Source organism: Malus domestica, chromosome 13, assembly GCF_042453785.1.
Source record: "Malus domestica chromosome 13, GDT2T_hap1".
Classification (NCBI taxonomy): domain Eukaryota; kingdom Viridiplantae; phylum Streptophyta; class Magnoliopsida; order Rosales; family Rosaceae; genus Malus; species Malus domestica.
The window spans coordinates 14756600-14769907 of NC_091673.1; the positions used below are offsets into that span (position 1 = coordinate 14756600).

General features: G+C 37.6%; 1 protein-coding gene across 1 annotated transcript; it reads right to left on the reverse strand.

Annotated features, from left to right (window-relative positions):
• Window positions 1-4525: 4525 nt before the first annotated feature.
• On the reverse strand, window positions 4526-7168 carry LOC139190741 (endo-1,3;1,4-beta-D-glucanase-like). Its single transcript, XM_070811203.1, has 7 exons — window positions 6868-7168; window positions 6713-6734; window positions 6075-6201; window positions 5689-5779; window positions 5480-5569; window positions 5265-5362; window positions 4526-4895 (listed from the first exon to the last, which is right to left on the reverse strand). Exons 1-7 carry the CDS (start codon window positions 7013-7015, stop codon window positions 4737-4739), a joined length of 735 nt encoding a protein of 244 aa, XP_070667304.1. The 5' UTR covers window positions 7016-7168; the 3' UTR covers window positions 4526-4736.
• Between the last annotated feature and the right edge of the window lie 6140 nt (window positions 7169-13308).

Genomic DNA, 13308 nt, shown 5'->3' on the forward strand with positions numbered 1-13308 from the left:
AATGTTGACCCTAAAAACTACCAAGCCTACGTGGCGCGCAGGCCGAGTAATCTATAAGCTAACTACGTCCTTCGGTGAATGCGGGGCGTGCCAACTCGTCGGTCGAGCTCGGCCAAGGAGTAAATTTTGTTGATGTTGCGTTGGGTGCGCGTCTGACTTCTGCGTCTTGCGATTTCGGCCGAGAAAGGAACACGTCTCGGCCTCTTGGGCTCTCGAACCTGAAGACAAGGTTACTATTCTTACGAAGTTCACGAGTCGTCGTCGTCGGATTCAGTCACAGTGATGTTATTCGTCAGAGTAAACTCACGCCGAATCGACACCAGAGTGTAAGGGCACAAATATTCAAAGCAAATATAAGTTTTAATGGTGAACGTGGTTCGGCCGTCCGAATGCCGAACTCTAAATCCCACTTGGGAATATCCAATCATAAAATGACTCGGCGAGCAAAGCGCCGAGCTCGATACGCCGTAACACCTCATTTCGCCGAGAAGGCTAATGAGATGACCTCAATCAATAAGGATCCGGAAATCCTTCTCGACCGAGACTTGGATAGGTAATCAACCGTTCTCGCCGCAGTGCTATTGATGCCAACGGAAGATACTGCGAGATCGACTGATTCTACGGTGACAGAGCTATCTATGCCGACGTAAGATATCACCGGTTGCTTCCACAGTGCTGTTGATGCCAACGGAAGATGTGTCAGCGAAAAAGAAAGAAAAAATCTCAAGTTGTTGAGAGTTTGCGCAGGGCAGTTTTGTATTGATTTGCAGGGGGCTTGAATGATGCACAGCCTCTCCTATTTATAGCAACGGCTCCCCCCATGGTCGAGTTAAAAACCTACTCGGACTAGGTCTTCTTCTCCTGATCAGCAACAACTCGACCAGTCCTATTTTCACTAGGATTGTGAACCTAGTCCTTAACCGAGCCGGATTCGCTTCCGGGTCCTGCCGAGACTCCTCATTGCACTAGGACTCGACTTCTTGCGTTATGACCTAGCCGACCTAGGTTTGGAGGCCCACGTACTGAACGATCCATGGTATTCTTGTCGCAAGGCCTTCCGGGCCGAGAATGATTCTATACTCGGCCCAAACTATTATTTTGGGCCCAAACAGTTAAACACGTAGTTATTTCCTGGAATTTTGTAGTATGATATACACCAAGCCTTTTTTTTCACTGTACAAATAAGGAAATTGTTGATCAAATTCTATGAACCCCATGTAAAGAATTCTCTCACAATTCATGTGAATTCTCTGGAAGTTATAATTAATTCACTCAAAATCTCTAGAAATTCTTTTTTTTTTTCTCTTAAACTCTTTCAAATTCTATAGATTTAAATTCCCTGAAATACTCTCAAAATCTTAATTGAATACGCTCCACTTAGGACAATTATCTTGGAAAATAAACCAAGGATTTGAAAGATTACAGTCCACTTGCGTTGCGTTCTGCCACTCTACATCGCAAGGGTAATTGTGCCGAGGTCGAGTCTTTGAGTTTGAATGGCTTTTGAGAATTTTTTGCTAACAGTTTGTTGACACCTTGTTCACTTTCTGTAGTAGTGGAACTATATTTGTTCTCATTCGCATAAATTTGATCTCATGTACATCCTTGTCTGCACAAAGAAATCAAAGACATAATATATAACTACATCAAGGTCACCAAAAAACCAATTTGAAATTGAACTCCTTAGAGATCACCAAGAAAACATTTATGAGGCATCATCGTCGATCATTTGATTTCGCGTGGGTTTAATAGGTTATAGTGGAATTATATTTTGGTCTTCTTATGTACCGGGTACATGTCAATCTTAACGGTGCTTTAAAAGATTGTCTAAGATTAGCTGACAAAGATAAACACAAGGGTCAATTTGGCTAAATTGAAAACACGGCACTGATAAGGTAAAACACAAGGACCATTTTGACATTTAAGCCATATTTATTTGAGTTCAACACCTAGTTAGTGTATGTCCCATTATGAGACCTAACTTCTCCTCTTTTTAGCAGGGGCGAAGCTACAGCAGAGAGCAGAGCAAAGAGGGGTGCCCGTCGAAAATCCTCATGAAGAGCGAGGAATACGCCCCTCAAAACCTCCCCGGAAAGTGTTCAATGAAATGCTTGAATGAAGGATGCTATCGATGCTGCTGTGCTACGTTCGCCATATTTTTTTTTCATCGAGTTATTTTATAATTCGAAATCAAAGTTTTATTGCTGTTTTTTATTTTTTTAAATCAGAGAATACAAAATCTGCATTTTTTGCGGCTTTGATTCCAATGAAGAAGATATCAGGAAGAATAAGAGGGTTTCTCTCTCTCTACCATTCCCACCCACATGACCTCCTTAACTTTTAATTATGTTATGGTAATATACTATAAAAAAACAGTGCTTAAATTCTCTTTCAAATATTCTCGTTAGTCTAAATCCTCCTTCAAATATTCTGGATAGTCCAAATCCTCCTTTCAATATTCTGGTTACTACAAATTCTCATTTCAATATTCTGGATAGTTCTCATCAAATGAGGTCACTTAACTAAATGAAATAGTGACTAATCTTTCTGCAAACCATGGATTTAGACTTCGAATAGTTGTCTTCTTTTTTTGGACATTTTATCCTTTTAAATGTTGCCCTCTTCCCTACAATTCATGGCTTCACCACTGTTTTTTTAAATATTGCTGTATAAATTAATAAATATATCTTCGCGGACCTAAGTTTTTCGAATCTAAATTCATATTGAATTGGTTGCAATTGACTAAATATCAATAGTTTTAAATCAATACAAGACCCGTTTGATAACTATTCGTTTTAGTTTTTATTTTAATTTTTTCTCGATAGAGAGAAAATTTATAAAGAAATTGAGATGAACAATGGACGAGGGTGGAGAAAGAGTATGGAAGGGGGGAGATGACGAAGAATGTTGGAAATAAAAACTAGGAAAGTAAAACCAACTAAATTTGTTTTCAGGTTTTTAGTTTTTAGTTTGCGCTCTCTTCCGTGCAGATTTCTTCCGGTTCCACCAACATGCGTCTACCTTTTGCTCATCCCTCTTTTTCTCCTTTCATCCTAACAAAAATGTAAAAACTACAACTAAAACCGAAATGGTTATGTATCGGTGTTTGGACCCAAATTTACACCATCGGCCCGTGCAATCAAGGCCGTTGAGTGAGCATAGCTCTCAATCCTTGGATGACAAAGTGAAGATAATTTTTATCATTATTAAAGCATAATATTATGATTTTAATCATGATGTTATCTCTCAGTAATATTTTAAATTATTATTTGATTATATCTCAATTGCCTTTGGATGAGATGTTGGTTTTGGCCACGTGATTATGTTTTTGGGGATTAGATTCGATCTTATTTTGCGTGCATAGCTGCACCTGGAAGCAAAGTGGTGGACATAAAGTTCTAATTGGACTAGGAGATAGTCCACGGTTTCTTTTGAGGCATGCAAAGGATAAGGAGGAAAAAACAAATGTTTTTTTTTTTAATAATGGTGAGGAAAGTTGTCAGGTGATGGACGATTTGAAAGGCCATCAACTATATATATATATATATATATATATATATATATATATATATATATATATATATATATATATATGTGTGTGTGTGTGTGTATATATATATAATTGGTAGGCAGTCGGCATGCTATGGAAAGCGCAATACACGTGGAAGGAAAACAACGTTATCAAGGTGGTTTTTTGGCAGTGCCTCCTTTATTGCCGAGTCTAGGAGATAATGATGCCTCTAAAAAATAGGCTGTTGCTTATCTGGAGAAGTCTTTTACTGGGATTCTAGCTGACGAGTTTGAATTAAAATCAAATCTTGAAGTAGTGTGAAGCTGCGCCACACAACATTTGTTCCTATAAATACAGAGGCGATGTGCAACGTGAAGGACCTCCAATTCAACACACAAAAACTGCCCTGCGCAAACTCTCTCAACAGCTTTGAGATTTTTTATTTTCTCTTTTCGCTGACACATCTTCCGTTGGCATCAACAGCACTGTGAAAGCAACCGGTGATATCTTAAGTCGGCATAGATAGCTCTGTCACCGTAGAATCAGCCGGTCTCGCAGCATCTTCCGTTGGCATCAACAGCACTGCAGCGAGGACGGTTGATTACCTATCCAAGTCTCGGTCGAGAAGATTTCTGAATCCTTATTGATCGAGGTCATCTCATCAGTCTTCTCGGCAAAGTGAGGTGTTACAGTTATTACATTCGGCACATTGAAAGCCGAATTTGATATTGAACTTCGTAAGAATAGTAACCTTGTCTTCAGGTTCGAGAGCCCAAGAGGCCGAGACGTGTTCCTTTCTCGACCGCAATCGCAAGACGCAGAAGTCAACCGCGCATCCAACGCAACATCAACAAAATTTACTCCTCGGCCGAGCTCGGCCGACGAGTTGGCACGCCCCGCATTCACCGAATGACGTAGTTAGCTTATAGATTACTCGGTCTGCGCGCCACGTAGGCTTGGTAGTTTTTAGGGTCAACAATCGGAAACAAATTTATGACGCTTACAAAACTCTCATTTTTGGTGGGAGGCATAAAACCATAGGGCATCTCCAACTAGTATACGTATATGACAGCGAAATGGTGTGGGAGGTTCTTCCGGGTTACATGGAGGACGCCGGTCCAGTTCAAACTACAAAACTTTACAAAGAAGTACTGGTACATAAAACTCCCAGAGGCATTATTTAATCACTACTAATAGAGAGCAGCTGATAAGATAAGGAAAACCACTACGCTGACAACGTCACTCCCTTGACATGCTTCAAGAACCAATCCAACAAGTCTTGATGAGCCTCCTCGGCAGATTTACAAGCTGCTTTGTCTTCAACATTGTACCTCACCGTCCACCCGTGTGACACTTTCGGGAATATCTTCACATGGCTCTTAACCTGTGATTCCACAAAACCAACGATCGTTTCAACAATTTCGAAAGTTTACCACTACAAGATACCACAGTAGTGAACGCAAACGTGGAAGGGGCTGTTTTTGGTGTTGTTCTATCATTTCTTCGAAAAGAACAAATTAAAACGTTTTCGAAAACCATATCTCAGCATTGGTATATGAGTTCTCGGGCACCCTTCCCTTACAAGTTGTTTTTGCAAGGGCAAGTTACCTATAAGTATTAAACCATGCACAATTACATGTCATAATATTATAATATGAAAGACAAAGTTCGCAAGGCATCTCAACTTGGAAATGTCGATGATTAGAATAAATAAACAAAGGCACAAAGTATTGAAGATGAAGGATGTTCCTACCCCATTTGCAGTTAAAACCTCTTCAAACTGTTTCACGAGTTCAGGCGGGGACATCCGATCAATCTCAGCTCCAAGTATAGAAATCGGAACCTTAACCTCTGAAAGTAGTTCCAGGAATAGATCACAGAATGAGTGTGAGGCTAATTATTTGTTTTTTCTGTTCCAATAATGGTTTCTAAGTAGATTTTTTCTGAATATTAATACAGATATCTTACTTTTGATATCATCCACAGTGACAAATGAAGGATGACACAGAACAGCAGCTTGGATTAAGGCGTGCTTTGCAAGTTCAACCACAACCTTGGCTGAAAACAGCTCAAATAATTCAACGTCAACCGACAAAGCAACAAATAAAAGTAAATAGATGCCAGGAAAAATGAAATAGAGCAACAAAGATGTTAACGAGAGAGGAAAATGAAGTCACCTCCCCAACAGAAGCCAGCAGCACAGATTGCAGAAACACCTTTGCTTTTTAGAGCTTCAAGAACTGGCTTTGCATCTTCAAATGCCTTGTCCTATCAATCCAAAAATACGATTCAGAACCTAACAATACTTGAACATATCCAAATTGCAAAGTAACTTTTATAACACCCCAATGCTAGGACTCGTATTTTTTCATTGCCACAGAAGGTGGAATCAGCGTAGCTGTGAACAACCATAAAGTTTTTAACATAACAACAGTCATGGGACTGCCAAGCTGAACCCACTCACATAAACATCTGAGATTTCTTGTAGAAGTACCTCGATCAATCATTAACAAAACAAAATGGTAACGGATATGCATAAGTAGACAATGATAAAAGAACCAACCAGTCCGTGATCTTTTATCCAAACAGGAAGAGGTCTATTGGCATCTTCAGGCACATAAGGGTCTTTGTTCAAGAAGTCGGGGACAACAACGAAGAACCCAGCAGCTGCAACTTTGTCAGCAAGCTTCCTTTACAATGGAAGGCAGGTGGCATTAGGTGAAGGATATATGGGAACATGGTAACTATACAGTGATTCAACACACAGTTGTTCTTCGATGAAAATCTCTGATGTCAGCAATTGGCATGTGAAATTTAAGCCTTCCATAGATTTTAGAGTGAATAATTTAAGAATATAGGTCTGGATCTTCAAACCATCAGAAAGGGTCATTAAAAAGTCCCACAATCCGAAACTACTGGAATTTGGTTGTAAATACCTTAGAAAATTAAGTTAGACATAGATTACAGACCTACTGTAACTTTTATTCTTCTTCCTTAACGATTGTACTTTTTAAGTAAATTATTCATCAAACTTAACCAGCAAGGGTAACTAAAGGCCCCGAGTCAGTATCCGAAATCGAAAAAAGGACAGCATAAAAAGTTCAGATTCAAGAAAAAGCGATTCTTAGAACTAATCTAGCACATTAAGGACTGAAAATAAAATTAGCTATCGAAAAAAACCGAAGATAGTAGTCATCATACCTCAAGTTTGGAGCTTCAAATCCTGCATGACAAATCAAACATGTACCATTACAAAGCAGTTACAAAATACACACTTTCACCTAAAACTGAACGTCACATAAGCTAGATTATCATATGAAGAAAAAGAGAGGTTTTTGAAGTGGTGGGGAAGTTACCAAAAATGTCAGAGACGAGAAGGACGGCGAGCTTGGAGTCAGGGGAGCCAGTGACATAGGAGTCGAGACCGCCAAGCTTTTCGACATGACCGGTGCCGCTGGAGGGGTTGAGGGTCGGAGGGTTTGAGCAGCACTGAGGGCCTGACATTCTTTCTTCTCCTGTGAGTCACAGAAACTGTTTGCAACTACTTAAGTAGCTAGAGGATGGTTCAGGGAGCTAAAAAGGTGTGACCACAATTCTGAAAGCATCTATGCGTTGCGTTACGTAGCTTGCTTTACACGCCATATATAGAAGAGTTTAGAAGAACTTATTGACTGAAAAGGTATGAGCCTTGCCACTTTTCATTCTTTTATTTGCATCATCTCAAACGTCACCTAGTTTGGAAGTATACGTGTGTTGCGTAACCTCAAACGTCACCACAGAAGTATTTTGAACATTTTGAAGTATATTTGCATCATCTCAAAACAGCATTAGATGTACGTGTTGTATTACTGTTACGCTAGATAGTTTACAAGCACATTTTGACTAGTTGTATGTAACAGACACAATATCATGACATCTTTTTTTGTCAATAATATTTTAATTTTGTCTGTCACATAAATTGTTAACGTGCTGATGTGGCAATGTACATTTTAATAATTTACTCATTAGAATATAAAAATTAGACCATATGCTTTCGTGATCCGGGTGGTGAGACCGTAATTTAAAGTGGCCAATGTCGTGAAAAAGTTGTTCATAACACTGTGGTTAAGTCCGTTAGCAATATCAATTCAATTAGTAATTTTCAATCTTCGTTAGGGGAAAAAAATGTCCTTCACCCCCATTAGTCATCTCATCCAATCATAAGTCGTCATACTGACATATATTATTATTTTTTATTTAGAACTAAATAATAAATTAATAAACTGATATTTCCCCCACCCCGATCTTTCTCCTTTTTTTATTCTCAAGGAAGAAATAAAATTGGCAGCCAGGAAAGGAGTTTTCCAGAATTAAAACCTCATCATCCCCTATAACTTTCATAACCAATGGCGACTGATAGAGAGATTGAACGACATTGTGCATCAACAGGCTAACAACTGATCGAGTCCTGTTAGTGCAGCAAGACAGTTAGTTGTGCATGGTTTGTACATCTACTGTTAAGGATAGTTTTGTAAATGACTCAGTTGATGATAAATCTTAGAGTTGTCAATTTGTTGAGATAGTTGTAATAGGAGGTTAATTAGTTGGAAGTAATAGTTATTTAGTGTGTTGATGCACAAAATCAGTGAGGACTTTGTAGGCTTGGCAAACAAGTCGTGTCTGTCGTGTTCGTGTAACACATGTTATTTTAACGGTTCGTGTCGTGTCACACCCGTTATCTTAACGGGTCCTTAACAGGTCATGACCCATTATAACCCGTTAAGAAAAATATTTTTTTTTCTTAAGTTTGCACATACCATGCATTGCCACATAAATATTACTTCAAAACATTAAAACACATTTGTCGTTTAAGTACTACATCTACACTCGAAAATAAGAGCATAATAAACAAACATCTATACACTACTAGTCTATTACAAAATATTAAATGTGCAAGGATATGCAAAATAAAAGAGTTTTTGTTTTCAAGGTTGTGAAGCATTTCTCAAAAGTTTAAATCTTGCCAATGGAACTCAAAGCTTGCATGTTTTTCCTTTTAAAAAATCCTCAATTTTCATCAATCATCATGACATAAGATTTTGTGGTATCCACTAGTGTAAATATTTTAAATTGAAGATCAAATTCATTCATTGTATTCATATCAGGTCAAGGAGTGTAGCTATATAAAATCATCAAAATTGGAGTTAAAATAACCGTTAAATCGTGATTTTTAGTTGATAACCGTCGAAATTTTTTGTCTCGTTACTTGATCTATAAATGTTTGTTTTTTTGCAATTTTTGGCATATGCGATCTTAAAGCATATACAAACAAGTTTGACGGTTGGATTTTTGAAATTAGTTTTGTAGAATGTGTATCCCATCAAAACAATAGATTCACTAACACTTAGAGTTTATTTATATTTTCATTAAGTATAAAATAAGATTTTGTGGTATCCACTTGTGTAAATATTTTAAGTTAAACATCGAATTCATTCATTGTATTCATATATGGTCAAGCAGTGTAGCTGTAAAAAAAATCATCAAAATCGGAGTGAAAATAACTGTTAAATCGTGATTTTTACTTGATAACCGTCGAAAAGTTTTATCCCGTTACTTAATCTCTGAATGTTTGTTTTTTGCAATTTGTGGCCTATGCGATCTCGACGTATATACAATCATGTTTGACGGTTGGATCGTTGAAACTATTCATAGAATGTGTATCCCATCAAAACAATAGATTCACTAATACTTAAGAGTTTATTCATACTTTCATTAAGTATAACATAAGATTTTGTGGTATCCACTAGTGTGAATATTTTAAATTGAATATCGAGTTCATTCATTGTATTCATATAGGGTCAAGGAGTGTAGCTATAAAAAATCATCAAAATCAGAGTTGAAATAGCCGTTAAATCGTGATTTATCGTTGATAACCGTCGAAAAGTTTTGTCCCATTACTTGATCTTTGAATGTTTGTTTTCTGCAATTTTTGGCGTATGCGATCTCGAAGTATATACAAACATGTTTGACGGTTGGATCGTTGAAACTAGTTTCGTAGAATGTGTATCCCATCAAAACAATAGACTCACTAACATTCAAAAGTTTATTCATACTTTCATTAAGTATAACATAAGATTTTGTGGTATCCACTAGTGTAAATATTTTAAATTAAAGATCGAGTTCATTCATTGTATTCACATAGGGTCAAGGAGTGTAGCTGTAAAAAATCATCAAAATCGGAGTTAAAATAACCGTTAAATCGTGATTTTTCGTTGATAACCGTCGAAATTTTTTGTCCTGTTACTTGATCTCTGAATGTTTATTTTTTGCAATTTTTAGCGTATGCGATCTTGAAGCATACACAAACAAGTTTGATGGTTTGATCGTTGAAATTAGTTTCGTAGAATGCGTATCCCATCAAAACGATAGATTCACTAACACTTAGAGTTTATTTATACTTTCATTAAATATAACATAAGATATTGTGGTATCCACATCCACTAGTGTCAATATTTTAAATTAAAGATCGAATTTATTCATTGTATTCATATAGGCTCAAGCATTGTAGTTGTAAAAAATCATCAAAATCGGAGTTAAAATAATCGTTAAATCGTGATTTTTAGTTGATAACCGTCGAAAAGTTTTATCTCGTTACTTGATCTCTGAATGTTTGTTTTTTGCAATTTTTGGCGTATGCGATCTTGAAGTATATACAATCATGTTTGACAGTTGGATCGTTGAAACTAGTTTCGTAGAATGCGTATCCCATCAAAACAATAGATTCACTAACACTTAAGAATTTATTCATACTTTCATTAAGTATAACATAAGATTTTGTAGTATCCACTAGTGTAAATATTTTAAATTGAAGATCGAGTTCATTCATTGTATTTATATAGGGTCAAGGAGTGTAGTTGTAAAAAATCATCAAAATCGGAGTTAAAATAACCGTTAAATCGTGATTTTTTGTTGATAACCGTCGAAAAGTTTTGTTCTGTTACTTGATCTCTGAATTTTTTTTTTTACAATTTTTTGCTGATGCAATCTCAAAACATATACAAACAAGGTTGACGGTTGGATCGTTGAAATTAGTTTTGTAGAATTCGTATCCCATCAAGTTCAATGGTATATATATATTTATTAAGTAGATTTAAATTTATTTATTTTGTACATATAACACTTAAGAAATTGAATGGTTATGTATATTTAAGCCGATCCAATGGTCAACAATTTTTAATATTTAATTTAATATATATATGTATATATAATTATTATAGTTATTAGGGGTATAAAATTGTTAAATTAATATATATATATATATAATTATTATAGTATTTTTTTAGGGTTATAAAATTATAAAATTAATATTTTGGTTATCGTGTATCGTGTTACCCACGTGTATACCCGAATCAACCCGTTATCTTAACAGGTGCTTATCGGGTTACCCAATAAGACCCGATTCGTTATCGTGTCGACCCGAACACCTGTTAATTTCGTGTCGTGTCGTGTCGGGTTATCGGGTCGTGTCAGGAATTGCCAGGCCTAGGACTTTGGTACAACAGAAAGTGTTAAGTTTGTGACCTTCTCTAGATTGCTCCGGTCACTAGTGTGGATAAATATGTAAATGGATAGGGACAGGGAAGCAAACACAAGATGTACGTGGTTCACCCAGATTGGCTACGTCCACGGAGTAGAGGAGTTCTCATTAATTGTGAAGGGTTTACACAAGTACATAGGTTCAAGCTCTCCTTTAGTGAGTACTAGTGAATGATTTAGTACAAATGACATTAGGAAATATTGTGGGAGAATGATCTCCTTTTATAGAAGATTTTCTAGCTTTGTTCTGACATTGACATGTGTCGTGTTGTGATTGGCTTCTGATGTTGACACGTGTTGCGCTGTGATTGGCTTCTGATGTTGACACGTGTCGCACTGTGATTGGCCTCCTGGTTGGAGGGAAACTCTTCTGGGTCCTTAACAGTATAACGTTGACCGGTGCTTAATAGTTTCGGGATTGGTCAAGTATGGTACAAACAATGCTTCCTTAAGTTCCCAAGTGAGGGAAGCTCCTCAGTTGGGGACTTGCAATATCCAAGCCGCTGAGTAATCACGAAACTTCTAAGTACCGAAGTGTGGTATCATCTTCACTTGCATTATCTGTCTCATAGGTAGATGTGGCATCTTCTCTGGAAGTACTTTTCCTCCATTCAGAGGTGGTATCTTTACCAGTGAAGATGCACAAGGTAATTTATCAATTTCACTTGAAGCTTACTTGTAGTTTTAGGCTTGGTCAAGAACCATGTAGTAGGAGTCCCCCAAGTCGCCAAACTAGGAGATCTGCCGAAAGAGGTGACAGACAAGGTAAGCAATCAGAGCTCCAAGCAATCAGTCCCAGATCAGAAGTTTGATTTCGAGTTCCGGCTGATTGTTCTCATTCTCCCTATCTTGTAGGCAGCATTAAGGATAAAAAGAAGAAAAAAGAGAAGAGATTATATGAGATACTTTTATTTTTGAAGAAGTAACTTTCCACAAGCTTATTCTTGAACTAGGCTGAAGGGTTTTCTATTTTCCTCCAGAGTATAAGGCCGACTCAAGAATTTGAGGGTCAAAACAAGTCTATCAAATCAAGTGTGAGTTCAACCTTGATGATATAGGATACTTTTGCTGTTGACAAAGTAATAGATGAATCGGCACGTGTTCTGTTGCACTTGTCTCCACATGCTTCCTTGTATCCTTCTCACTTGCCCTATCTGTTCCTCAGGCAGATGTGGTATCTTTTTTGGAAGCATAAGATGTTGAAGATGAGTACTCGAGAGCAATGCCAGGTAAGTAATCAGGCAATGAGTTCTAGGTAGTCAGTTCCTAACTAGAAGCTTGATTCCAAGTGCTGACTGATTGCTCTCTTTCTCCTTGTCTTGCAGGTAAGAACAAGGCCAAAGGAAAAGACAGGGAAAAAGCATGATATGGGATACTCTTACTTTTAACCCTGATGATATGAGATACTCTTGCTCTAGTGTGGCTTGTTTGCAGAGGTATTATCGGGGGGAAAATAAGCTGAGTATTTCGAGAGACTCTGCTGAGAGTGCCTTCTCGGATGTGAAGAAAAGTTGAGCATTTTGTTTTCATTTGCAAGTTTGCCTAGCTGTGGAGGATGAAGGTCGACATATATAGGAATTGTCCCAAAAACGGTAGTAATATTGTTCCTTTACCCTTCTCGGTCATAGCAATGTAGTGGGAGCTACAAGATTCACGTGACTTTGTCAGAGCACTTTGAAAAAATGGTCTGTGGTATCTGGAAATCTGATGTTGCGTGTGAAGATTGCAGACAAGCTTTATCCAAGGAAATCTGGCTCTCAAAGTTCGGAGAACGGTGCCTCTTCAGTTTTCGAACAAGCAATCCTGTCAGGGATCTGGCTCTCGAGATTCAGAGAACGGTGCCTCTTCGATTTTTTAGAAAGCAATCATGTTAGGAGTCTGGCTCTTGAGATTCGGAGAGCGGTGCCTCTTCGATTTTTTAGAAAGTAATCATGTTTGGAGTCTGGCTCTTGAGATTCGGAGAGCGGTGCCTCTTTGATTTTTGATAAAGTAATCTTGTTGGGAGTGTTTTCTCGAATGTGAGTAAAGGTTGGGCATTTTTGCCAATCTGCCTTGCCACAGAGCACAGAGGTTGACACAAATAGGGACTTTCCAGTTATCAAGCAGTGATGTTGTTCATTTACCCTTGTGGGTAATAGTAGGGTAGCTGGACCTTCAAAATTTATGTGTCTAAACTTTGTCAGAGATCTTTGGCAAAGTTATATGTGGTACTCGAATAGCTA